The sequence below is a fragment of the Talaromyces marneffei genome, chromosome 3, assembly GCF_009556855.1.
Source record: "Talaromyces marneffei chromosome 3, complete sequence".
NCBI classification, from domain to species: Eukaryota; Fungi; Ascomycota; class Eurotiomycetes; order Eurotiales; family Trichocomaceae; genus Talaromyces; species Talaromyces marneffei.
The window spans coordinates 1052761-1080189 of record NC_072350.1 but is presented as its reverse complement, the minus strand read 5'-3'; the positions used below and the strand labels follow the sequence as shown (position 1 = coordinate 1080189).

Sequence of the window (27429 nt, the reverse complement as noted above, 5' to 3'; positions counted from 1 at the left end):
GACTAAATTAAATATCTCGCAAACCTTTCCCTGCCTACACAAAGCTCAAAATGCTCGATTGAGATTGCTCGTCGGCAATACATTGATACTTGAGAAACAAGATCGCATGGGGATAAACTCAGCCAATAATATGTGACCAGTTGTAGTGCCATGATCAATCATGACAACACACTTAGGTACATAAGTTAGCAACCGTTAATTGAATAAGCTGTTTACTACTACGTAGTAAAGGCATTTCGCTGATAGTGAGAGCGAGATGACGGATGAGGCGGCTTGCAGCAAGCCCACAGTGCCCAACCCGCTCTGTGATGACAACAACCGTCTCAGCCTATCGGAAATTGTTGATCAACCATCAGAATGGATCGGTCCGTCTTAATCTAGGCTTGGGACTTCGCGAATTGATAGACACGCGTCCGAAAGAGAAGCGGGCCGGAATGTCTTCCGTAGAGGAGTCAGGGCAGAGAATTAAAGAATTCGACAAGGGTCTCGGCTTTTTTATGGGGGCGAAAAGATAAAGACGCAGTTGACCTTGACGAATCCTTCTTAGCCGCTAGTCCTGATTAAGAGCAAATTCTCCGACGGAGCGTATTCCCTATATAGGCTAGACCGAGAAAGCTAGTCTTGCTAGGGAGTCGTAGTTGATTCACCCTGATGAGATCGCTTCTTCCATGTTTTGACTATTATTGCCTCTTGGGCTTACACGAATCAGTGATTGTTATCATTTTTAAAGCTTGAAGACCTTGAAGACCCCATGGCGATGTAAAAGTCATTTCGACTTGAAGATATTATACGGCATAGCGCTGATATCACGTGGCTGATAAGGAAATTTTGGCTCGATAGGCTGAATGGGGACTAGTGCGGGGCGACTATCAACGAGGATGGAGCGTCACAGATAATTTTTTTGCCGACAAGAGTCATACTGGTATAGCTTGTTCAATCTAGCACAGCCAATGTGCCTTGTTGATTGATTGAACAATCACTCCATGTGATATGAGCTGATTCAGCTACTTTTCTCAATCATAATTCTCAAAACCCACCCTTCACTAACCCTTTGATCGAGCGGTCTCAGGATGGTGGCCTCCAATGAGCAGACGTACCTGGCCATCCCGGGACCAGTGGCATTTTCCAAGTCTCGCGGTCGTGCAATTGCTCAAGAAATTGGCGCGATTGACGTTAGAGCCCAATGGGTCCACTACGTCCACACTTCTCAGCCTCTACAGGCCGCTCAAGAGGCAGTTCTTGAGCAACTCCTTCGATATGGCGACATTGTCGATGTTCCTCCCTCGTTCGAGCCAACCGATGGCGCCGTTAAAAACTTCTATGTTTACCCTCGAGTCGGAACAATCTCTCCATGGAGTTCGCAGGCAACCGGAATCTCCCACGTCTGCGGTCTTGCAACATTCGTAACGCGTATCGAACGAGGTATCAAGATTTCGGCCCTTTTCTCCGAAGGCTCAACACCAGAGGAAGGATATTTGGATCGTCTTCATGATCGGATGACACAAGTCATAAGTCAGGAGGAGCCGGACCTCAGCAAGATGTTTTCAGCCCATCCCCCGCTTCCTTTAGAGACTGTCCCTCTCCATGCCGGCGACAAATCCCCCACAGAGATCCTTCAAGAAGCAAACAAACGCCTCGGATTGGCATTGGATCAATCTGAAATTGACTATCTTGTTGCGGCATACGCATCGAACGGCCCCGTGCCCCGCGATCCTACCGACGTCGAACTTTTCATGTTTGCTCAAGTCAACTCCGAACATTGCCGTCATAAGCAATTCAACGCGTCCTGGGTCATTGATGGCAAGCAGATGCCTAACAGTCTCTTCTCGATGATTAGAAACACTCACAAGAAGCACCCAGAGTACACAGTCAGCGCTTACAGTGACAATGCAGCCGTCTTACAAGGTGAAAATGCCGGATTTTGGGCTCCAGATCCTGCATCTCGTGAATGGACGCAGACCAAGGAGCAGGTTCATATACTGGCCAAGGTCGAAACTCACAACCACCCTACTGCTGTTTCACCCTACCCTGGCGCTGCTACTGGCTCCGGTGGCGAGATTCGTGACGAGGGAGCCGTCGGTCGAGGTTCAAGACCGAAGGCTGGATTAGCCGGGTATTGTGTCTCAGACCTTCTTATCCCAGAACTCAGACAGCCCTGGGAGCTTGATGTTGGGAAGCCTCATCATATTGCAAGCAGTCTGGACATCATGCTTGAAGCCCCTATTGGAAGCGCAGCTTTCAACAACGAATTCGGACGTCCATGCACAGCCGGATACTTCCGAACCTTGCTCACTGAGCTTGATATCGGAAATGGTCAGAAGGAAATCCGTGGATACCACAAGCCAATCATGATTGCTGGTGGAGTAGGCACAGTTCGACCCCAACATGCCCTCAAAGATCCCAAGTTGGTCAAGCCCGGATCTTTCCTTGTGGTTCTAGGTGGTCCTGCTATGCTTATTGGACTTGGCGGAGGTGCTGCGTCCAGTCTTGCTTCTGGTGAAGGATCTGCAGATTTGGACTTTGCTAGTGTTCAGCGTGGCAATGCTGAAGTTCAGCGCAGAGCGCAAGAAGTTATCAATGCTTGTGTCGCAATGGGAGAAGACAGCCCCATCAAATTCATCCACGATGTTGGAGCTGGTGGTTTGTCCAATGCCCTTCCAGAATTGGTTCATGATGCTGGATTGGGCGCGACATTTGAGCTTAGGGAAGTTGAGAGCGCTGACCGTGGTATGAGTCCCATGCAGATCTGGTGCTGTGAGGCCCAGGAGAGATACGTTATGGCAGTCGGAGAGGAGGGAATGAACAAGTTCACTGCCATTGCTCGACGTGAACGTTGTGGTTTCTCGGTTGTTGGAAGAGCGGAGCAATCTCAACAATATGAAGAAAAACGACTTGTTCTTCTGGACAGAGATTCAAAAGAATACCCCAAGCCCATCGACCTTCCGCTTTCAGTTCTTTTCGGAAAGCCACCCAAGATGACCAGACAGGTTGACTCGCGAAAATTGAATCTACCGGCCTTTGATGCTAGTCTGTCGACCTACCTCCCAGCTGCACCATCAGAACAACACCTCCTTGAAGAAGCTGCTAGCAGAGTACTCTCTCTTCCTGCAGTTGGATCCAAGTCTTTCTTGATCACTATTGGCGATCGTACTGTTGGAGGTCTTACTGCTCGAGACCAGATGGTTGGACCTTGGCAGACTCCAGTTGCGGATGTCTCCGTCACAGCCACCTCACTTACCCAAGGTATAAGAACCGGTGAGGCCATGGCTATGGGCGAGAAGCCTACACTTGCCCTCATCTCGCCAGCTGCTTCAGCCCGTATGGCTGTTGCCGAGTCATTGATGAACATCACCGCTGCCGACTTGTTTGATCGTCTTAGCAGAGTCAAGCTTTCCGCTAACTGGATGTCAGCCAGCAGTCATCCAGGAGAAGGTGCAGCAATTTACGAAGCTGTCGAGGCAATTGGTCTCAGCTTGTGTCCTCAGCTTGGTATCAGCATTCCCGTTGGCAAGGACTCGATGTCAATGAAGATGAAATGGAACGATGAAAAGACCAAGGAAGCCAAGGAAGTTACTGCACCACTGTCTGTTGTTATTTCCTCCTTTGCTCCCGTCGAAGACTTCAAAAAGACGTGGACTCCAGCTCTCCGCAGTGTTGAGGAAGTTGGCGAAACTGTGCTCATGTTTGTCGACCTCGCATGCGGTCACAAGGCGCTCGGTGGTTCTGCTGTAGCGCAAGTCTTCAAGCAGGTCGGTCACGAGAGCCCTGACATTCGTGATGTAGAACTTTTCAGAGACTTCTTCGATGCTACGCAACAGCTCCATGAACAGGGTATTGTGCTAGCATACCATGATCGTTCAGATGGTGGTCTTTTCACAACCCTGGCTGAAATGATGTTTGCTGGACGCTGTGGTGTTGAAATCATGCTTGACAACTTACAAAAGTCAGGAGATATTCAAAGCACTGTCGAGACTCTCTTCAACGAAGAACTCGGTGCCGTCTTCCAAGTCCGAAAGTCCGACGAGATGAGATTCCGTTCTTGCTTTGCTACATGTGGACCGCCACCTGGCTTGATCCAGCGCATTGGTCGTGTCTCTGAGAAGCCAAAGCAGAATCTCACCATCTACCACCAGCACAAGTTGATCTACCGCCAACCTCGAGGAAAGATTCAACAGATCTGGTCGCATACATCTTATCACATGCAAAAACTTCGAGACAACGCTGCCTGCGCTGACCAAGAGTTTGCCAACATCCTCGAAGACACCAACCCAGGTATGTCATGGAACATCAAATTCGACCCCAAAGACAAATGCCTCCCTATCCTCACCAGCTTGATGTCTCCGTTCAACAACAAGCCTCGTGTTGCCATCCTTCGTGAACAGGGTGTCAACGGCCAGGCTGAAATGGCCTTTGCATTCAACCTTGCTGGCTTCACTGCTGTCGACGTACACATGACCGATATCATCTCTGGTCGCGTCTCACTCGCAGCATTTGCCGGTCTAGCTGCCTGCGGTGGCTTCTCATACGGCGATGTCCTCGGCGCTGGTCAAGGCTGGGCCAAGTCCGTGTTACTCCATGAAGAAACCCGCAAAGAATTCAAGACCTTCTTCGAACGTCCCGACACATTTGCCCTCGGTGTCTGCAACGGATGTCAATTCCTCTCCCGTCTCAAGGAGCTCATCCCTGGCGCCCAGTCATGGCCTAGCTTTGAGCGCAACGCCAGCGAACAGTACGAAGGTCGTGTTGTGATGGTCAAAGTTTCTGATCCCGACCCTTCCTCACCATCTGTCTTCTTGCACGGTATGGACGGATCCTCACTACCCATCGTCGTAGCTCACGGCGAAGGTCGCGCATCCTTCGCAATGACCCAGAACGTCACCGCACAGGACTTTGTCAGACACAACCTTGCCCCCGTTCGCTATGTGGACAATGTCACACTCAAACCCACAATGACATACCCCTACAATCCCAACGGTAGTCCCGAGGGTATCGCCGGTATCAGATCGCCCGACGGTCGTGTGTTGGCTATTATGCCTCATCCTGAACGTACTGTTCTTGGCGGTGTTGCTAGTTGGTTGCCCGCCGATGCGGAGAAATGGGGCGATGTTGGCCCTTGGGGACGTATCTTTTATAGTGCTCGCAGATGGGTTGGTTAGACATGTGCTGCGTAGCAATATCCCCCCTTTTTTATTTATAAAAACATGCATATTTTGTATTGACGATTTTATAAGGAATGCAACAATCATTTTCTATTGTTTGAATTCGGCCAAGCTTTTATTTAATTTGTAATGTATTTGGGTATCTAAGTATCTATCTTTTTTTAAGTATGGTTGTATCACTTCTTTGATTGTATATTCCACGACAATCGATCAGCGAGTATATCCCAACTCTGCTGTCCATCTACCCTTCCCACACCCCTCAATCCCGCAATGACAAACGCTAGTAATCGATGGAACTGTCTCATGACATGCTCCAGTCTGTGGGAGTAAGATGATTCAATAAATGATATGCTGGTCGTATTACCTTCGTCGTAGTAAGTCTCATTACCGTCGTCATCCTCGTTATTTTCGTCCTCATGACCATCGTGGGCTTCATCATCCTCGGAGTCAGAGCTATCTTCTGTTCGTCTGCGGCGACGTCTTCGTCTTGATTGCCTTTGGCCATTGAGGGCAGTAGATGAGCGATACGATGTATCGTATCGATTCGCCTCTCCATGACGCGCAGCTTGAATATCAGCAAAATGAATGCACAGATCAAGCAGATTGATGACTGCTTGATATATAGGCGCCAAGTTGTGCGAGAGAAGACACTGCTCCTCAAGCGCAGACATGTACAATTCATGCACGGAAATCATGCTGTCTATATCTGGGGACTCTGCTAGCCTCTTTTCCATAGCCGCCGTGTTTGTGGCTATTACCATATCTGTAACGTGGCCGTAAAGGATGTTTGTGAACCAGAGCAGGTTGTGCCGGATGATATATCCCATACCGTCATCTTCATCTTCATCTTCATCGACGTCGTCAGTATCTTCCTTTTTGAGCAGTCGTTGTCGTTCAAGAATGAATTTTGCGCGTCGTATTTGCATCAAAAATGTGGAAATACGTTGATACATGGTCATGGCAGGTTTTGTGATGATATTAGCGACAGGCCATGGGAGGACATAGTCTATTGAAATCAACTTGAGAATCTTGACTTTTCGACTCTGACTTTCAAAGTCGTGGAAAGTCTTGCGAACCGAATGCACAACGAGTCGGGATGTATCGACACAATCGGTCTCGCCGAATGCGCTTTGCACTAACTCGGTAAGAAGGAATCGATCGTTCCAGACACCACCGCGTTTATCGAGCGATTCAAAGATTTTGCTGTCGATTGTGGTGGAGACGGAGGCGTCTTTGCATAAATAGATATATTGCAGTGCGGAAAGCGATGTCCATAACCCGCATTCCTTGTTGAGTTGTTCTCGTAACATACTGGAAGCGAGGGTATGATTCGTCGAAATTAGATTCTCGACGGCCTGGTCTAATAAACTGGAAAAAGGTAAGAGTTGCCAGGTTATATCATCTGGACAAACAGCTTCAAAGTCGAGCGGTTGCCAATGGGCTGACTCCAGCTCGTCAGTTGCGACATTCATATTTCGTAGAAAAACCATGCTCTTGCCTGTGGTGAGGATCCTGCGGGCACTTGGTTTGATAAATGTCGGCGCATGAAGATGACCAGACGTCTCCTTCAGAAGATACCAGTCATGCCATAGGATCTGCAAGTCATGGTCGCGACCACAATCAGTAATGAAAAAATAATCTTGAGAAGCCTCGAGATCTCCACTTCTTAACCACAAGCGCAGTGGCTGTGCATATGCCTCGAAGCATGAGAAGAACAGCTTTGCGAGAGACTTGTATTCGTGTTCGTTTCCCGAGGCTTGATTGATGCAAACTAGTTTGTATAGCAAGTCTAGACAAAGGAACGACTGCTCTGGTGGTGCTGATCCCAATTTGATGACGAGGTCAGCCAGCAGCAAAAGGACTCGGACTTCTTTTTGGACCTCTTCTATCAACTGTAACAGACTGACCGTGACGGTCTTGCCAGGCGAAAGATAACTTAGTTGCATTCTTGATAAAACGGCATCGAAATCTGCAAGTTCTTTCTCAACACCCCTGGTGAATGTTTGCAGGAATACTACAGATTGTGGAATCTGCACAAATTTTCTGAGCTTTCCAAGTTCCACGCCAATGTCAGCACAAGAACGAAGTATATGTAAGAAAGCTGCGTTGGAGGCGTGACTAAGAGCGTATCTTCTATCCACAGCGATGCTATTATCGATCTGCCAGAATAGTGATGTAGGTAGTCCCTGAAGCATGAATAATATCTCACGCGCTGCCTGCAGCTCTGTGATGAAACGTGTATGACTCTCGGAGAACTCGCGTACAGCAGCCGAGTCGTACTCCCAGAAATGACCACTTTTGATTGTGGTTACCAGGTGGTCATCCTCCCCGGATGTGAGGAGTTCATCAGGTATCACGAACTCATCTCGCAATGGCCGTACTCTTTGAGGTAGTATCCTCGGGATCGAAATGTCACTTGAAGCGGTTGAAGACTCTGAATCAGAAGAAGCTGCGCCATAGTCAACATCGGCCCAGATATCTTCGTCGGCAAACTCAGATCCAGCAGCATCTAATTCTGACCATTTAAGTTGAACCGACGCGTTGTCGTAGTTGGATGTTTCAAATTTAGGCACACTTGACACATTGGCAGGGCGGTCAGAAAGCTGCAACAAGAGAGACAGAAATTCCGGCGTCCATGACGAGCGCTGTCCTTCTAACTCCGATAGACGACTACCCAAAGCGTCTGCCAGGTCATCCTTGTTGAGGACGCGGAATTTCTCCTGCAGGCCATCCAGTTGCTTCTCTACAGCAAATGGATCAGTGCGGTTCCAAGTGCTGCTGTCCTTTAAAATTGCCTCGCAGCGCTTTTTAGTGGCTGAAAAAGTGGTAGAAGCCTAGTGTATTAAGTTAGGACATGAACATCAATGCCAATACAAGGTGTAAATACGTACCTTATCCGATTGTGCTAGTGCGACGATCAATTCATTGATCAAAGTTCCAATGGCCGCCGAGCGGGCCATGATGATAGCGCGCCGCGAATTGCATCGGGCAGGTGGCCGGGTGTGTATAGGCAGGACGAACTAATGTACCCTTCTCTGATGTGACAATTCTGAGACCAGTCATTAAGTTAGTTGTATAACTAGCGGTTCTAGTTGTATATAAACTTGAGGCTGTTTCCGGACGCGTGGCGGATGACCGCGCGTGCTACGCCCAATCGGGAAAGGCGCCTAATATTGGAGATCCTCAGGCCAAAGTTCTAAAGGGGACGAAACATTATGCTGCGTCCTCTTCTCGCCATCGGATCCAGACAAGTTACACGAGTGGATACTGTTACTCAGGACAAGAGCTGAGATATATCCCTCGAGTTTCTACATACCGCCTCTTCATCGGTCTTCATACAATCTACAGTTGAGTATTTCTTTGATCGAGCTTCCGTTGCGGACCCTTCGCCATCATGGCCATCGCAAGGCCAATTCGGCTCCTTGGAGCAGTCGGCATTCTAGGAATTTTGCTGGTCCTGTACAGATTATCGCAAACATCGCAAATACCATCGATAGCGGGGATGGCAAATATAGGCAGAATAACAGATGGCATGAAAAGAGATCCTTTACTAGACCGTGAGTTCTTATCAATCAAAAAATAACCGTCGATGGGAAATAGGGCGCTGACCTCATCCTGAACAGCAACCGGGGAACCTGAGGGTATATTATGGCGAGCTGAAGATAATGATTACGCCCCCGACAGCGAGAACTCCGCACGTATCAATGCGACGCTTCTTTCGTTGGTACGCAATGAGGAGCTCGACGAGCTTGTCACGACGATGAAGGATCTGGAGCGCACATGGAACCACAAGTTCAACTACCCCTGGACTTTTCTGAACGATAAGCCTTTTACGGAGGAGTTTAAGCGCAAAACTCGGGAGGTCACAAAGGCAAAGTGTATTTATGGTAGGGGTTTCCTCTATTAGCCTGTTGAATAACTACTTACGCAATGTCTAGAACAAATCCCCGCAGATCACTGGGAAGCTCCCGAATGGATCGACGACGATCTAGTCCAAGAGTCGAACAAATTCCTCGAAGAACAGGGTCTCCAATACGCCAGCAAAGCCTCATACCACAAAATGTGTCGATGGAATAGTGGCATGTTCTACAAGCATCCAGCTTTGGCTAACACGCAATACTACTGGCGAGTCGAACCAAAAGTTCAATTCTTCTGCAATGTCGACTACGACGTCTTCCGCTACATGCAAGACCATAACAAGACCTATGGGTTCACAATCAACCTCTTCGATGCACCGGAAAGTTTGCCTACTCTCTGGCCCGAGACAGAGCGCTTCCTTGCCGAACACCCCGAATACGTCTCCGAGAATAACATGATGGAATGGCTTGTGGATGACAAGTTGCGACCAGAACATAACAAGAAGGCCAATGGATACTCTACCTGTCATTTCTGGTCGAATTTTGAGATTGGTGATATGAACTTCTTCCGTAGCGAAGCCTACGAGGCTTACTTCAACCACCTTGATCGTGCTGGAGGGTTCTTTTATGAGCGATGGGGCGATGCACCTGTTCACTCGATTGCTTTGGGTCTGTTTGCGGATGCAAGCAAGGTTCATTGGTAAGCACATGGCGGTATCACCATAATATATATACTAAGATTGAATCACAGGTTCCGAGACATTGGCTACCGTCACATCCCCTACTTTAACTGCCCCAACTCACCCAAATGCTCAGGCTGCACACCCGGCAAATTCTACGAGGGAGAATCTTTCCTAGCTAAAGAAGATTGCCGCCCCAACTACTTCAAGTACGTTGGAACTCATTGATCATATTATATACATGATCAAGTGGTACATAATGTGTTACGACATTATCCCCATTTCTCTGTTTACAAATTGCATTTTTCTCCTGTAACTTTACAAACGGATTGTTCAAGAAGCAACCTTGGAACTGTGTTGCTCATTATATATTGGAAATAATATAGTGGAGAACGGCGTTTTTTTGTTTCTTCGATCGTTTTTGAAATCTTTTGAAGTTGATTGATTATACCAGATTCATATAAAATGCATTCATCTATTTTATCCATGATTACGACGAGAAGAGTTCCTTCCCTAGGGGGTGTTTGGTAGAAAAGGATATATGTCAAATACTAGTACGGCAGCGAAGGCTGTTGAACAGTTGAAAAGCCAAGCGGCGATCAGCAGCAGATTACTAGGCAAGGCTTTTCCTCATCCACAAAGCTTTCTATTTATCTATACAGATTTCTCTCCAGGATTTTGAGAAGACGAAAGATTTCAGACTATGACACATTATCACACAGAGGGAAAACACAGAAGAGGATAAAAACAGGATATAAGAGATAACGCTATGGGTGCTAACGCTATTTCTTTACTCGTTCTTGGGGTAGAGTTCCTCCTGGAGAGGGACACCGAGCTCAGTTCGGAGAGCCTCGAGAGCCTCGAGATATTGCTTATATTGGCCTTCGTTCTCGACCTTGGCGCGGATACCTGTGTAGACGAGTTAGTGGGGCTGATAATAGACATTGATGAGCTGGAGGAATATGACGAACCTTCGAAAACTCGGACGGCAGTGGGGAAGTCGTTGACGCGGCGAGCTGCGCGGAGAGCAGCAGAGAGAACCTCAACGGAGGGGACGAGATCGTAGGCAAAAGCGTTGTTCAGGTTGCGCTAACAACACGAGATTAGTCAATTTGGTTCATATCGGTTTCGATCTGGGGTTCGGCTAGCTGAGCGCTTGTTATTTCCACTGACGTACCTGGAGCTCGAAAACATCTTGAACGGCATCAAATTCCTTTTCGTATCTGCATTGACTTGTCAACACCCGAGAATATCATACCGGTTGACGTAAAATCGAGCGATGATGTTGTTGGGAGCGATCAAATGTCCAATGGTGTATGGCATGATGTTGAAATTCAACATCCGAAACATAACACCACCAATTTTCCTTCCCGCCCAAACCAACCTCACAGCTCAATTGGGTATGCATACCTGGCAGAGAATTCCTCGTAGGTCTCCTCCTCGTGACCGCTGTGGAGCTTGGCAGAAGTGCTGAAGTTATTGGCAATAGCGAACGAGGAAGGAACAACGCGGATTGAACGAGGAGCGTACGACGAAGCTCTGACGAAGCTTGTTGCCGGGCGGACGGATCGCGTCGCGAGACGGAAGAGAGTGGTAGAGGCCATTGGAGCGGAGAGAATCGAGAATGAGGATTGCAATTGATGTAGTTGTTGTTGTGTTTCTCTTCCCCAATGGGAGGTATCAAGGTCGTGGTTGAGAAAGTGGTTGATTGGGAGGTGCGGTTGGAGGTTTCCCACGGAGTTTTGCGGGTGGCTTGGTGTGCCAATTGGGTGGTGTGATGCGTGGCCTGAGGCTGCAAGGCCGCAAAATTTCCCTATCCGGAAGGACTACCATCCATACTGGTGGTACCACAGATTCAGACATGGCTTCAGCAAGCAATTGACGTATGGGGGGTTATTGTCCGGGAATTCTTAATTGTAGGAACTAGAACTTTGTACTGGAACACCCTGTTACAAGAAAAATTGTCAATGTAAGAAGCAAGCTGTGGCATTGCATACATGCAAAGACCTGTCCAATCACAGCTTCTGAATTAGTGTACATACTACCGAGATGGACATTAATATTATAAGTTAGAGCCTATCGATTGAGCTTATCGACGCTGCTATCGATACTCTCCATGATCTGCGGAGGACAAGATCTCGAGTCTCGCTTGGGATAGCTACCATTCAGGATAACAATTGTACGGTAGCTGTGCCGTAAAAGGCTAACAGCCTCGGCAAGAGGTCGCATCTTCATGTGTACCACAGACTACGTACGGAAACAACAGCTCCAATTGAGCCAAGTGCAGGTACCAGGTCAATCAGCTTAGCTTGCGAGAGAGTTGCGAAGAAGAGATCCAAGGAATGAGAGAAGTTTTGCGGTGTTTCCACTCCGTTCCCCCTTTTACACTTTGGAGGAACACGCTAGCCCCGAACAGGGCAAGCGCTGCTCTCGGCCAGCCAGTAGGATCGCGGCCAGCCAGAAGCATCTTTTTGTTTAATAAGAATTCTGACCTCGCGTGCCTCGCTGTCCTCTCTTCCTCTTCTCCTGTCTCCTTCTCAATCAGGTTGCTCTTCTCTAGCTTTTGCCTCGATTCTTTCCTTTTCTTCAATTTCGGCTTCGTTTCATTCCTTTGAATGATTTTCGTTATCTGCCATTAGTATATTTAATCATCTCGGTTCTTCTCCCTCCTTTTTTCTGCTTTCTGCCGTCAGCCGCAAGCCATCCGGACAACGCCGCAGGGGGATTTCTCGCCCGATCTTGCAATTGACATTCGAATCAACGGTTTACAGCGACCGCGTCCGCAGTCATGTCGTTCGACCTCAAACAGATCCCTCTTCCCACCATCGATCGCCCATTCGGCATCGAATTATGGCCAATCTTCAACAAGGCCTTCGACGCCGTCGTCGGATATCCTGCAGACGATTTCCGCTTTGTGAATGGAGAGACCCCCATGTCTACTTTTAAAGAAACCGCAATTGCCATGGTCACATATTATACTGTCATCTTTGGTGGTCGGGAGATCATGAAGAACTTCCCTGCATTCAAACTCAACGCCCTTTTCATGATCCACAACTTCATCCTCACTGCCGTGAGTGGAATTTTGCTTGCTCTCTTCCTTGAGCAGCTTATTCCTACCCTCTACCACCATGGTCTCTTCTATGCTATCTGCGATCACAACGGTGGATGGACTCAACCATTGGTTGTGTTGTACTATGTAAGCGATTCTGCGCGGATTTGTGAAGCTAATTGGCGTCAAAGCTAACAGTTATACCAGCTCAACTACCTCAACAAATACCTTGAATTCCTGGACACCGTCTTCCTTGTTTTGAAGAAGAAGCCCTTGACTTTCCTTCACACCTACCACCACGGCGCCACTGCTCTGTTGTGCTGGACTCAGTTGATTGGATTGACCTCTGTTTCATGGGTTGTTATCACTCTTAACTTGACCGTGCACGTTGTTATGTATTGGTACTACTTCCAGAGTGCCCGTGGTATCCGTATCTGGTGGAAGAAGTACATTACCATGCTTCAAATCATCCAGTTCGTTATCGACATTGGTATGTTCATGTCTCCCATTTTGAAAGCAGACTCGAAGTGCAAGCCGCTAAACTAACCAAATAGGCTTCATCTACTTTGCTTCCTACACCTACTTCACTAGCACCTACTTCCCCTCTGCTCCTAACATGGGAACCTGTGCTGGTGAGGAATTTGCCGCATTTGCTGGCATTGGTATCATCACCTCCTACCTCGTCCTCTTCATCTCCTTCTACTTGGTCACCTACAAGAAGGCCGTCAAGACCGGACGCCCTCGCAGCAACACTGGTCGCCAGGCTCTTATCGACATGAAGGATGCCGAAGTCCCCAGCCCCATCGCCAATGGCCGCAAGGCTGCTTCGAACGGAGCCACAACAACTGGACGTCAGGGACCTGTCACCCGCTCTCGCAAGGCTTAAACGCGAAGCGATTGCTAGACCTGATCAGTTGACATGGTGGAGACTGAAAGTAGTCAGTCTGGTCAATCATGAGATCTCACGGAAAGGATCTGCAAGCAGCCAACTTGATGATCAATGCATGCATAATCCTGACTACAGAGTCCTTCACGGAACAAATCTATTTATCTCTTCGACTGTATTCTATTGTTACAGACATTACACGTTTAATGAGCGACGGTTACGACTGGGTTGATTTCTCGGTTGAATCATCTACAAAAAATCATAATATGGGAAAGCAAGTCGTTTGATCGATTATATGAATGGGAGCGGGCATATAAAAATTGGAACGAATTTCGACGAAACTCGATGGTCTATATTCTAGATCTGTTTTCTCTCTTCGCCAAATTTATCGCTTTTGTATTAGTATTGTATATGATTATTTTTTCTTGCGGCAATTTATTTCTTCACCTCTGGTTTGATGATGACTTGTTGGCCATATATTGAGGGATGCTATGTTATACATGAATGCTCGTGTTTCAGCTAAGACTGTGTCAAGAGTTAGGTACGTAATATGTATTGTACGCAATTGAATAAAGATTGAAAAAATGCATGGCTCAGGTATATATAAGTCAGAAGCTCAATCACTGATAGCCTGGTCAGAATATTAGCCCTAAAGACAACCAACTCGCTGTATTCAATTCCCACCTGGGCTATATGAACGTTCCTCTTACCTAGGTAGGTGTGTGTATAGCCAGTCCTGGTTCAGACGAACCACGAAGAAGATTAGTATCTTCAGGATCTCTGGCTACATATTCAACAAACAGCTGAGCATTATCAACCTGCCCTGGTCATACAACGGTCATTAATCAACGCCACCCACAAGATCTGAATGTTTCCCTGAGCGATCAATTGGTGTCCTAAAATTGATGATCATGCATATACGCTCAAGCACCGGGGTGGAAATGTGCTTGGTCATGATTCCTAGGATGACCAGTGACCCTGGAGACATGGGGGCTAGTATGGTCAGATACCGGGTCATATTCTTTGACCCTGACTCGAGACATCACATAAAGAATGACTATACACATTTGCCTAAAGACGGAACCTTGTCTTATCCATGTCTTGATAGAGATTCAACCTGAGGACGTGAACAGACTACAGTCGTTACCTAGGCACCTCGCTGGTGAGGAATCAAGCTGGTCTCTGCGGTGACTTGACATTGGAACTGATAGGTATCAAGATTGACATTCGTTGCCAAGGCACCACAAACCTTTAGATGTTCGGTTAGATATATATCTTCACAAGGTGATTTCTTGCTAAAGAAGGTTTCGGAGCTGTCACCTGTCACTGTCCTCTGCGCATGGTAGTTATGGTGTCCGGGTCCCTTGCATAATTCCCGTATCTGGCAAGTTCGGGTCGTAGCCCTGGAGGTGAATACCTGTTTTTCAACGTGGCTTGACGAATGGCCTCTTTTTTGATTGCTTTCGCTACTTGAATAAGACTCTTTTGAAAAATAAAAATAAATATAAAAGTTGGTTCGTTTTACATTGTTATATCATATCGCTGCCTAGGTGATATCCGTCTTGCCGTGGGAACTTCGCGACCAGAACGAATCAAAGCAACAACCAATTCCTATGATTCGGCCTGCATGATGACTGCCTTGGAGATTCCAATATTTAATCATTGGAATTCGGTGTGTTGGTCATCTCCGAGTCAATTGTCGGAGATCTTCATGAGAGCGAGTTGAACCAAGCCAAACCCTAACTTTTCCAAGGTTGTATCTACATACCTTTCGCTCTCGCACAGACAGATAAGATGGTCAAGTGACCATTATCTTTAAGTTTAAAATCAATACTCCGTACTTAGAAAAGTAGAATCGGGCTAACGTGAAGCGCAAAATCCAGTCCAGTGACTCCCGGTGTTAATGCGTAACTTATTAGGGCTTGCGGCTCACTAGTACTCACGGCAAACTCTGAAACTTCAAAGACAAAAAACTTTTTTTCTGGAACAGTAGTCATAACTCAAAGCATAACTCAACTCAACGAAACAGTACCAGTATCACAAATCTGATAAGGTCAAGCACGGAGCACGGAATGCATATTGCCATTACCCCGTACGTGCTACGAGGAGATAGGGATTCGAGATCGGCAATGGGATACGTCCTTTGCTGCAAGGGTCATGTCGATAGACTGAACAAAATTCTCCGATTGACGTTCGAAGAGTATGCAATGCCATTTAATAGAAATGATGCATTTTTCGATGATACACTTTTGACGCAGGGACGAATACCTAGGCACTTGACCTGAGAGCCAATTAAATAATTTGCACGGGCTGCTCTCTAACTTAACTACTAAGTTACGTAGTAATTGCGAGTGGATATAGTTAATAATACGCAGTACAATACCTAGATTAACTACGAAAGTACCCGGGTTTCTGGATTAATAAATAATTTTTATATTCGATATTTGCTAACGACTACTAGACTGAGCCTATTCAGGTATTAAACCGACTATAAAACGTTGCACTATTAATTACACTATCCTCTATGCGAGATACGCAAACCCCAACCGCGGCCTCCAAGAGGAGATGGCCGTTTCACCCTCAGCCAATCACCTGTCTGTCTCACACTGAAACACAGGAACCCCCGTAGACAGAAATACTTCACTCTGCATTAGCCCGGTTCTCAGAATGATAGATGATATACTATCGATTGATTCGCTATCCCTTCCAGGAACCCCAGCCCCTCTCTTTGGTGGCCAAAGCAGCATAAAATGGCGTGTCACAAACCCACGTTGAAGGTTGATTGTAAGCAAGCAACTTGCAGCAGATGGCTTCACTAGTTTGTGGATAAGAGTTGGTAAACAAAGAGTCGGCATGGCATTAATGATTAATCTATTTGAATAGTACATGCGTTCCCGCCATGGTCCATAGGTATGGCCAATTCATTAGAGCGGACTCCATGTGTACTCCTTCCAAGCTCATACTCTGTACAATCGAATTCCAGCTTCGGACTAAGTTCATGCATTGTACCTGTCATCCATCATGACTTTGACCTCTTTTAGCTGACTACCGAATGTAGAAGTGCTCCATGTTTATCGTTAATAGGAGCATCTGATCTGTCAGCTAATATTCGCAGTTTACCCTTCAGGTCCAGAATTTCTGTAAGAATGGGAGACAATTTGCTGACTGCTTGGCCGGTCAGATTATATCATCGCCCTTGACAGGGCTACGTACTGATAACAATGTGATTCGTGAGAAGTAGCAAACATGTCAATAATTTAGCCCTGGACGAGGGTGTGCAATATGGCCGGTGGCTTTGATAGATATGGACAAGGACGAGGAGAGGATTAACGAACCGCGAAAAGACCCACAACAATTAACAATTAACATAATCAAGGGCGTATGGCACCCACGTGTCCTTCGTGAGTCAAGCCAGTTAGGATGAGACAGGGCGATAGGATAAGAATTCGGCCCTGGTTAAGGGTCGGAAATGTAGGAGACGGGGACTCCTTAGACATGATTATTGGAATTTGCACGACTCAAGCCTGCATTTCGAACGGTGTATACACCATTCATACTACGAGTAAATGCTTTTTCTCTGTCAGAGTAGTGAAGCACGGAGAAGTCCGTACTGGATGAACAGAGGGCACACTGTGGAGGGGTGAAGTGCAGGGGCCAGCCAAATCCATCAACCTGTAACTCTCTAGTTGGGCGACTAACCCTGCTATATCGGTGACTGTACATACATACTTTAGACTCAGCACTGCCATCACATCTTGTCATGTCAGGGCTTGACATAGTTAAATACCTAGTTTACCCCCATAAGGACTAATCATTGCACACGGACTCCGGATCGCGGACATTCCTGGAATATTTCCCCCTATCAACGACAACCCTGTCCTGGTGTCTGTCACGGAAGATCTGTACCGAGGGAGAGGGGGGTCCTCCCTGTTACTATATTCGACCATAACGAACTGTATCATCGTGTCCTGCACTTTTCTTTTTGCTTTTTCTTCTGGTCATATCTACTCCGGGGTGCTTTGACCTTTCTTTATTATTCTGCTACATGCTTCAAAAATAGACGCTGTCTCACTCTTCTGCTATTTTTTGTCCTCTTCCCTTTCTTGCTTGCTCTTTGTCTTTGCTAGCCACCACCACCAAGGTCCTAAGCAGATGACTTGATTACGTATAACGTCTATTGAGATTTGTATCTCACACGCAAGACTCGATATTACTTATACGGCAAATAAGCCGGGTCGAAAGAGAAAGCAGCTACATATAGAGCAGGCACAGGTTACTTGTGCAACCGCAACACAACATGGAAGCACCTATGGCCACCGAAATGGTTGTCAAACCAGACCAGAATGAGATATTGCAAATGCACTCTATGCCACCTTGGAAGTGCTACGAGTCCGAAGAAGAGGACGTATCCGAGACAAGCTCGCAGAGCGTCTTTTCGCACACCGAGGGCGACATAACCAACGAGTCTGATGCAGATGAGTCTATCAACGAGGTAGAGTATGTTGACGCTGAAATGCTGGCTCCAACGGTCTACCATCATGTCAGCTCAGATGATTCATCCAGTCTTTATTCCAATAGACTATCAATCATAACGGCAAAACGTAGCAGTGCAGCGACCTGTGTTCCCGCTCACCATGGACAGGATGCATCTATTACCGACGACAACGAAGATGTGTCCCCGGTTACCGAGTACATGACACCACCGGTTTCTCCAATTTACTTATCAGCTGTATGCTACGTTCCAGATGGTTCCGAAAGCTCATCTCGGGACGAATCGTCTGCAGACGCTGAAGATAACGAAGATGAAGTACACGAGGTTTCCGAAGCCAGGCAGGTGTTTTTCACGACGCCAGCTTCCAGGCCAAATATTGTCATAATTCAGAGTCCTACCACTGAAGCTATTCTAACTGCTCGAATGGGCGATCCAGTTCTGCCGCAGCAATCCAGCGAGCAGAACAAACAGGAAGCTCCTCCAGCTAATCTTCGCAAGAGGCCATCTAACAAGAGGTCCTCAAGCGCTTCGGGAATGACTACTCCAGCGGACCGCTCCAAACGATACTCAGCCATGTTCTACCGTGATTTCACCCGGAACGGTGAGGTGACATACGCTGATTCTCGAAACCATACACGAGCCCAGTCCTCGCAAAGCCCAGCACGGAACTCCTCACGTCCGAGGGTAGTATCACGACAGGACAGCATTATCAGCAATGCTACCGACTCTTCCGAAGTACGACAATCACGACCACGACGAATCCCATCCCAACGCTCCTCCAGCAGAAACAGTCGCCACGCCCCAGACCATGAATCACCACGAAACTACTCACGACCACGCCCCATTCGCAGCTCAAGCGTTGCCAGCGACATGACAGCCGGAAGCTCAACATCTTGGAAACGAGTCCACGCACACAACTGGTCTAGCTCATCCATTCAATACCCAAGCTCGTCCTCCTCCATCGTCGATGGGGCTTCCTCTTCCTCTTCCTCATACTCAACACCACCGGGCGAAAGCGAATCAAAACCAACTCCTCATCCACTCTCAATAACCACAACGCCAACATCCCCTACAGCTGACTCACTGGATTTCCAACAAATGAAATTCAACCAACAACAGTCGTTGCAGTCAGCAATCACATCCCACAGCAGCAACAGCGACATCGACTGGCCCCCCGTTCAATACGGACGATCATCCACAAACTCCAATAAAAAGACGTTCCCCTATTCTCACCCCCGAAATCTTTCATTGTCATTGACCACAGTCCTTGCCACTGCATCAGTCGAAAATCTGACGGATTTTACATCAGCACGGAGTCGAAGGGGCTCAGTCGCCACCACGACTCCCACCACCACCACCACCACCATCACCATCACCAGAACAAGGAAATCATCAATATCTGCAGTCATGTCAGCTGCAGTATCATCCGGCAAATCATCAAGCCATTCAACGAATACGATGAAATTACTGATGGGCGGGTTTAGGGGGCTAGGAAAACAGCGGAACATTCGGCAATCATAGACCTTGACCCTAAGCCCCAGGAAGATCAGGATGACGATCAACAGTCTAGGATGATCTTCCTATTTTTGCCCTCAACAAAATTCTGTGGGGTATTACATTTTCCAGAAAACTATATACTACCCCCCTTCCCCTCGATTCGATGATATTCGGACCCCAAGGACAGGACAACAAACAGCACCGGCCCTTGACTCAGTAACTGAGTATCCATGGAAGCTGATCTTATACCCTGGTTTTTGTTCAAAGTTGTTATGTTTGGTTTTTCAAGTTGTGTTATTACTATTCAAGGCGTTTATTGGATCAGGTAAAAGGTTGATGGGTCACTACATCTACGATCTTATATACCATTACGAGGGAGTTTGTCTTTTTTTTATTGTTTGGTTGTTCTTTGTTTGGTTATTATTTGGGTTAGGTACGTGTACGTTATGAAAACGGGAGTGGAAAGACTCTTTAAGAAAGGATAATGGATCAAGGACCTGATTGATTCTGTGTTATGGTTATGGAGGCTATCAATGTTTAGTTAGAGTTAGGGTTTGTGATCTTAGGGCTTGCGTATGATTAGGTTGTTAGTCATAATGAATATGTCAAATCAAATCGGTCTTCAGGGTAATTTATATTCTCATAATCTCTGCTTATTTACGTTCGCATGAGAATTGTATGATAGTATTCATACGCTCAGTATCGAGGGAATATGCATGACTGAGGCTGTATAGACATAACGAGAATCCGGAAGCCCTGAACAAAGTACTGGTATGATTCGAAACATTATGTGCAGTATCTATATGAAACCCTAGCAGTTCGAACATTACATCCTCCAATCTAGGAGGATCATTCCAGCCACTCATCACTTTCGACTCTCCAATGCACTCTTGATAGCTACTCAAATCGTTAGTCAACGCAAAACAAAGGGATTTATTCATCAAACGTACCATCGCACGAACTCTTAGCGTCCCCGAATAACATCTTCGTATTATCCATATAGAACATTGGATTGGGCACATCGGCATATCCACTCGACATTCCGCGTTTCATGACAATCACCTCTTTGCTCTTCCATGCCTGTAACACCGGCATTCCAGAGATGGGTGAGTCTGGCTCCAGGGCGATTGGATTCACCGTGTCGTTTGCGCCGATGACGAGAGTTACGTCTGTGTCACTGAAGTCGTCGTTTATTTCGTCCATTTCAAGCACGACTTGATATGAAAAACTCAGAATGTGCAATTTGAGTAAGGAGGGGGTAAACTTACTGTCATAAGGAACGGAGGCTTCCGCAAGGAGCACGTTGCATTGACCAGGCATTCGCCCTGCTACCGGATGAATTGCAAATCGCACATTGACTCCCTTTGCTCTCAGCATCTTCGTAATTTCTGATATAGCATATTGTGCTTTGGCAACTGCCATGCCGTAGCCGACGACCTAATACCATCATATTAGTGGAACGCAGAGGAAGAGCTCCTGGAGTATTTGGTCTTACAATAATAACATTCTCTGCGTTAGCCAGTGTATCCACCGTTTCATCAATAGACGTCGTGACTACTTCACCCTCAATCTTTTTGCTCGCTTGTATTGGCGCAATGCCGCCGAATAGCACGTTCGTGAGGGATCGATTCATTGCAACGCACTATACAATCAATTAGACATGCCAATTCGGGGAGAAGAATTGGACTTACCATAATATATGATAGAATGGAACCACTGACTCCGATGAGCGAGCCAACTGTGGTCAGGAGAGGATTATCGAGCATGAATCCTTCGGCGACCAGCGCGAAGCCAGAGTAGGCATTCAAGACAGTTATAACAACGGCTATACACATGGGTTAATATGCTTCACACGTTCTCGGGAAGAAACTCACGCATATCAGCACCACCAATAGCAGCCGTTGTTGTATATCCCTTTAAGAAACTAAGCACTGTGTTTGCACCTAGACAAGTCGCAGCAATCACAGGCGCTCCCGGAGCCATAGTCACAAATGCCCCCATTGTTGCAATATTTGCTCCCAGAAGTGATGAGTTGATGACGTGTCTACCTGGTAGAATGGTGGGTGTAGACCTCATGCGACCAGCTAGTTTCAAGAAAGCTACAATTGATCCAGTAAATGTAACGCCACCAATGAGGACTCCTAGATAGGCTGTCACCATGTGTAGTGTCGAAACATGAGCGATCTCTGCCATAACGCTTCCAATGCTCGTGAGAACTGCTGCTAGACCGACCACTGAATGTAAAGCTGCAACTGTCTGGGGCAGTCCAGTTGGGGTAATGCGACGGCCAATAACGGCACCTTTAATTCATTCAGCTTGATATCAAAGATAAATAGAACGTACTGCTCAGCCATACCTAACAAGCCTCCAATGCCTGCAACTGCTCCGAATTGTACCAAAGTTGCTGGAGAGAATCCGACTGCGAGTAACGAGGCTAGAAATCCTGAGCTAACGCCTAGAATTCCAAGAATGTTTCCTCGACGTGCCGTCAATTGGGATGCCAGCCCAGATATAGAGCCTATGGATGTGTATTAGCTTTCGAGAAATGTGCCTGACTATATCATGATCATCTTACTAATGCAGAGTACACTGCTGACTAGGTATCCAGCCTGTACAAGTCCTGCCATACCAGTGGAAGCGGCAACAATGTACCCTCCGCCGAAGATAAGACCTGGTATAGCGTACAACCAGGGATATTCTGGAGGATCAGTAGGGCCTGTGACGGTTAGAAATGTGCGCAGGACTAGGGCAAGGACACCTTACGCTTAAACATGTCCAGCATGCGCTTGGTAATCACGAAACCCCCAGATACGTTCACAAATGCAAGAAGAACAGACAGTGCTCCCAAAGCCTCGGGAATGGTGGTCGGGGAATAACCTCCACCCATGACGAAGAGACCGCCGATACCAACCATTCCTATCAAAAATTAGAACCAACCTACCTACCATGTCAATTGAATGTTTGAGTCTGTACTGACCTGAAATGGCGTTAGTCACACTCATCAGAGGAGAGTGCAAGGCAGGTACAACGCCCCAGACTGCGCGATAGCCCACGAGTCCAGCCAATCCAAACGTAAACATGTTGCCCATGAACACAGGACCGGTTAGCTTTCCTAAAGCAAGAGCTGATCCCATACCTGCCGTAACCGTAGCGACTTGTCGTGTTGCCTTTTTCCAAGGAGTCACTTCAACTGCCTTTACCTCTTTTGCCTGGGCTTGGGTTGTCCCAGCAGCAGGCGTTGGAGGAGGCGTAGGGGGCGGAGGTGGTGGCAGGATCTCGCCGTTGAAGCTCACAATTGCGCCGCGGGTCACTTCGTCGTTTAGATCAACGTAAAAGCCTTTGTCCTTGTCTGCTAGAGAGAGTAGGAACTTTGTGATGTTGTTTGAATACAATGTAGATGACTGAGTCGGTAGTCGTGAAGGCAAGTCGGTGTACCCTAAATTCGTCAATAAATTCAACATTTAGAATATCCATATGTGTCGATACGAACCAATCACCTTCACTCCGTCATAAATAGCCAATTTCCCAGGAACTGTAGCTTCACAATTACCTCCAGCTTCGGCAGCGAGATCGACAATCACCGATCCTGGTCTCATTGCATGCACCATCTATAAGAGTTAGGGAGTGGATTGTTGGAACGAAAATGGAACAACCATACCTCTTTAGTAATGAGCTTTGGGGCGGGCTTGCCGGGAATGAGAGCAGTTGTAACGATTATATCAACCTCTCGACATTGCTCCATAAAAAGTTTCATCTCGGCCTCAATAAACTCCTTTGACATCTCTTTGGCATATCCGCCTTGACCAGAGCCATCTTCCTCCATATCGACCTCGATAAACTCTGCGCCCAAGGATTGTACCTGCTCACGAGCGGCAGGACGCGTATCGAATGCACGAACAATTGCGCCATTGCGACGTGCCTAAAAACGAGGTTGTCAATAATGCCATCTATCCCACGTTAGCCAGAAGGGCAACATACGGCTCCAATTGCGCTCAAACCAGCAACTCCGGCTCCGATGACGAGAACTTTGCTAGGTGGTATCTGGCCACTAGGTCAGTATTCTTCCCACCAGTGTTCGTGTCCGTTTAAGATCACCTTTCTGTTGTCTGTTAGCACTTATTGTTTCTAAAATCTGGAATCAAATTACTCACCCAGCAGCTGTCACTTGGCCAGCAAGGAAGCGGCCAAACTCGTTCGAAGCTTCCAAGACAGCTTTATATCCGGCGATATTGGCCATTGAACTGTTTCAAGATGACCTGCTTGTCAGCGCATGCGGTTACAATAGACGGCATGTAGTGGCTAACCTTAGTGCATCAAATACTTGGGCACGTGAAATTCGAGGAATCTTGTCCATGGCAAATGAAGTGATTCCGCGTCCCGCGAGGGCTTCGACGACTGATTTGTTCTGTGCAGGGTAAAGGAACGAGATGATGGTCGCACCTTCGCGCATCGAATTTACTTCGTCCTTAGTCCCATCTTCTATACTGGGCGCGCGAACTTTGAGAAGAATGTCACTCTGAGACCAGACTACATCTCTCTCAACAATAATTGCGCCGGCCTTTCTGTATGCCTCGTCAGTGAACTGAGCTTCGGCGCCAGCGCCGCTTTCTACCAGAACCCTTGAAAACCCCTTTTTCAAGAGAAGCGCTACGTTTTGCGGCGTGATGGCCACACGACGCTCGTTGGGGAATGTCTCGCGTGGAATGCCAACCGTGAGCGACTGGTAAGGAACGACTACGGAAGAGGTAGATGCTGTCGCGAAGCTGTGCTTATGAGGCGCGTAACTTGCTACGAGAAAGCGCTTGCGGCCTTGTCTATGTTTCCATGCACGCGAAGTCGTTTTGAGGCTGTGGGCTTGTTGCCATGCTGTAGTCAGATGTAAGTGTGTGTGTTTGTGTGCGTTGATTTTGCTTTAACGCTGTCGCATAGATTGTAAAAGAATTTAGAATGGTCGGTTTCTTACCTGAGCAGCCCAGTACGCGTAAAGAAGTCGGAACTATCGGAGAATAAGGCGCCAGAACTGTCGCCTTCCGAAGCCAGCTCATCGTGACCGAACCGATTAAAATTCTAGAGGTATCGTGAACTCCGCATAGATGAACATGCTCTGCCAGAGAATGCGACTGAAGTCATCAACACGACAGATCGCAAAGATAATTCGAGAAGAGAAGCTATGTGTGGCAGGCTAGCAGCGGGGTTTGTCGATGAGAGGAGATGGAGAAAAGGAAGGTTGCAAGGGGCAGACTAAGCGGAGAAGGTAGCAATGACCCTTGGTACGGAGTACCTCAGGCACATCTGAGGGCATGTTCCTTCTCTGGCAAGGAGACAACAGCCTTATTTTTACTTTCCATGAATCATGCAAGTGCACAAACATCCATTCTAATTAGCCGCTTGGACTTGTTGGTTCGTGGTTACATGCAGAGGACTACTGGTACCACGATGGCGAGTTTCACGGTCATCGGACGTTCTCCTATCCTTTGCTATTAGCTGACGTGTTTCATTGGCGCATAGACCAGTTAAGGCAGTAATACTACCATATGAAATCTGATATTATGAGACTGGGGAAAGTCGGTTATTGCACCGACCCATTTGGGTAGTAGTAGGAGTAACTTACAATTAGAGTACATCTCCATGGATAACCGAACCGGTACAAAGGCTGGGGTGGTGCGGGGAAGGACTCCGCCATAGTATTGTATTGTATTATTACAATGTATGGTAGTGGATCTCAGGCAGAGATAACGATAACCCTAATAAGTCCATAGTATGGTATTGATAAATACAACGTAAGCGTTTGATTGAACTGCAGCAAAGAATCATAACGCATCGTCTCTGTTTGGGTATAGTCAAAACAAAAATACAAGCAAAAGATAATTATCCAGAACATCCTAACATGCAGCCGCAGCAGTAGCAGCACCTCTTGTCGAGGCTGATGTGCGGCTTCGAGAGTTTCTGCGCGCCTTTTCCAGTAAAGCACACCCCGTCAGCAAGACCAAAACATCGAAGTCACTTCCGTAGTTCACATTAATCTGAAACTTCTTGCTTCGTCCAGAAAAGATACTTCCATTGTTATAGACCGCAATCACTCTGTTCGTGCGAGTTTCAACCATTTTGTAATTGCCAGATGAGAACCCGTTCAGCTTGTGGTCGTCAATGCCCTCGGAATGAGTGTGTTTCCATGCGAAAGTCTGTTGGCCGATATCCGAGACAATAAATGACCATTGATACTCGAGTTTAAACGTTGAATGCCGTTCAAATCGTATCCATTTGACTCCTGTTTTGCTGGGGTCGCCTAGTGCAATTTTGTCGTCTGACCATGTATTCAACTCACAAACTGCGGCGACTGGGCTTCTTTTATCTCGACCGGAGTGGAGGGCTACATCGGGTCTGCTGGATGGCCAGCTGGAGTTTTTGATGTAAAAGAGATGCTGTCCATCTTCGGTGCTGATGGACGATTTTGAATGGATAAATTGACGGGGTTGGTTTTTTTCGTCCATTATGACCAATAGTTTCTGAATGAGTTTGGATAGTTGTATACCATACGAAATGGAATGGAATCATGTGAGTATTTATGCCCAACCGCATCTTAAGAGAAAGAATATACGATGACGCCTGCCGAGCGCTTTTCATATAATTAGCTCCATTCTTTAAGCCTTTTCAGTGCCCTAGCCTCTCAGCTTCAGTGGGGTCCAGAGGCGATGCAGGGCAATGATAGTCGTGGGCTGGGGCATCCCGGGTAACATAATAGACTGCGGTTGATAAACAAAATGATGAGCGATTTAAAGAATTTAACTATCTATCGGTTGTATAATTATAGATGACAACCCCTATATTTTGAATGATGTGCGCTCGTTTTGCCTCTTGAGTCTTCCTTGTTGATAGCTAAGCCCTAACATTGAGTTAGTAGTCGCGTAGACTGTGAGATGGCGCTTAAGTACAGCCCCTAACCTGTTGGTTTCACATGATAGACTTGTTTTTTTGTTTAATGTGCCAATCCCTTGGCAGTGGGTAGTTAGACAGTGTAACTTCCAAATTCCCCCTTCTCCTGGACCAAAAGCTCCCACCCAACCTGCTGGGGTATGAAAAGTAGGCGAAAGATAGGTATATCTCAGAAAACGACGGAATAATGCGGTTGAATAGATTTGACTACTTTCCCACGCAAAATACTTCTGGGCATTGTAGAATGAGTTAGATAAGGAAGCTTGTATACAGCCTCAGGCATTGATAGCCCTAGCCCTAGCCCTAACTACCGGAAATATCTTCTTCTTAGCTTGTGATTCCATCCTCGTGTAACAATTGACTTAGATGTGAAGGATATTTTTTTTGATATCTTGGGATCTAAGAATCGAGATACGGTCCCTGCTACGGCAATGTAGTATCGACGGTCAAGGATTATATCCATTGTCGCATCTTTCCGTCTTGTAGCTACGTGCTCTGGTACAAAGATCGCCATCACGATTCCGCCGTTGGATGGGATCATATTTAGTATATCATTGGGTACATTTCGGTTGTATGGGGGCTGAATTCTTGTACACTCAACGAGCAATTGACCGCTGCTGTGGGTAACAAAGTTCTTGAAATCTCTGAGCGTGATGGAAGATGCCAGCGTGCAACTAAGAGAGTCGCACAACTCCACAAAGCGCTTTTAAAGTTACAGCAAAAAATACTGGTGTAAGGCGATGTTCGTGGCTGGGGTCATGTTGGAAGCCTGATAGCCTGAGCGAGGCTAATCTCAAAACGGATAGGACATCCAGCCAATAGGAGGCTGTAAATGTATATTAGCGTCCTGGTAAGGACCCGCAGGAAAGGGGAAAG

The 27429-nt window shown here is 47.0% G+C and overlaps 8 protein-coding genes across 8 annotated transcripts; 4 read left to right on the top strand and 4 right to left on the bottom strand.

The window, feature by feature from the left end:
• Nucleotides 1-1070: 1070 nt before the first annotated feature.
• On the top strand, nt 1071-5156 carry EYB26_004135 (uncharacterized protein; the record flags this gene model as incomplete). The annotated part of the gene is made up of 1 exon (XM_054263429.1): nt 4803-5156. The coding sequence occupies one exon, from the start codon at nt 4803-4805 to the stop codon at nt 5154-5156; it is 354 nt and encodes a 117-aa protein (XP_054119404.1).
• Nucleotides 5157-5335: 179 nt separating this feature from the next.
• Nucleotides 5336-8119, bottom strand: EYB26_004134 (uncharacterized protein; the record flags this gene model as incomplete). Its single annotated transcript, XM_054263428.1, has 2 exons — nt 5336-7993; nt 8051-8119. 2 exons carry the CDS (start codon nt 8117-8119, stop codon nt 5336-5338), a joined length of 2727 nt encoding a protein of 908 aa, XP_054119403.1.
• A 434-nt stretch (nt 8120-8553) lies between these two features.
• Nucleotides 8554-9924, top strand: EYB26_004133 (uncharacterized protein; the record flags this gene model as incomplete). The annotated part of the gene is made up of 4 exons (XM_054263427.1): nt 8554-8716; nt 8783-9046; nt 9098-9716; nt 9768-9924. 4 exons carry the CDS (start codon nt 8554-8556, stop codon nt 9922-9924), a joined length of 1203 nt encoding a protein of 400 aa, XP_054119402.1.
• A 562-nt stretch (nt 9925-10486) lies between these two features.
• Nucleotides 10487-11300, bottom strand: EYB26_004132 (uncharacterized protein; the record flags this gene model as incomplete). The annotated part of the gene is made up of 4 exons (XM_054263426.1): nt 10487-10605; nt 10668-10785; nt 10874-10919; nt 11107-11300. The coding sequence occupies 4 exons, from the start codon at nt 11298-11300 to the stop codon at nt 10487-10489; spliced, it is 477 nt and encodes a 158-aa protein (XP_054119401.1).
• Nucleotides 11301-12484: 1184 nt separating this feature from the next.
• EYB26_004131 (uncharacterized protein) lies at nt 12485-13631 on the top strand (the record flags this gene model as incomplete). The annotated part of the gene is made up of 3 exons (XM_054263425.1): nt 12485-12892; nt 12953-13235; nt 13300-13631. The coding sequence occupies 3 exons, from the start codon at nt 12485-12487 to the stop codon at nt 13629-13631; spliced, it is 1023 nt and encodes a 340-aa protein (XP_054119400.1).
• Nucleotides 13632-17928: 4297 nt separating this feature from the next.
• On the top strand, nt 17929-19644 carry EYB26_004130 (uncharacterized protein; the record flags this gene model as incomplete). Its single annotated transcript, XM_054263424.1, has 2 exons — nt 17929-18128; nt 18195-19644. The coding sequence occupies 2 exons, from the start codon at nt 17929-17931 to the stop codon at nt 19642-19644; spliced, it is 1650 nt and encodes a 549-aa protein (XP_054119399.1).
• Nucleotides 19645-20485: 841 nt separating this feature from the next.
• On the bottom strand, nt 20486-24665 carry EYB26_004129 (uncharacterized protein; the record flags this gene model as incomplete). The annotated part of the gene is made up of 17 exons (XM_054263423.1): nt 20486-20517; nt 20571-20834; nt 20889-21057; nt 21116-21262; nt 21312-21445; nt 21495-21920; nt 21977-22138; nt 22196-22336; nt 22384-22536; nt 22598-23056; nt 23111-23228; nt 23279-23539; nt 23599-23661; nt 23716-23719; nt 23772-23861; nt 23925-24486; nt 24584-24665. 17 exons carry the CDS (start codon nt 24663-24665, stop codon nt 20486-20488), a joined length of 3267 nt encoding a protein of 1088 aa, XP_054119398.1.
• An 837-nt stretch (nt 24666-25502) lies between these two features.
• Nucleotides 25503-26111, bottom strand: EYB26_004128 (uncharacterized protein; the record flags this gene model as incomplete). The annotated part of the gene is made up of 1 exon (XM_054263422.1): nt 25503-26111. The coding sequence occupies one exon, from the start codon at nt 26109-26111 to the stop codon at nt 25503-25505; it is 609 nt and encodes a 202-aa protein (XP_054119397.1).
• Nucleotides 26112-27429: the final 1318 nt, after the last annotated feature.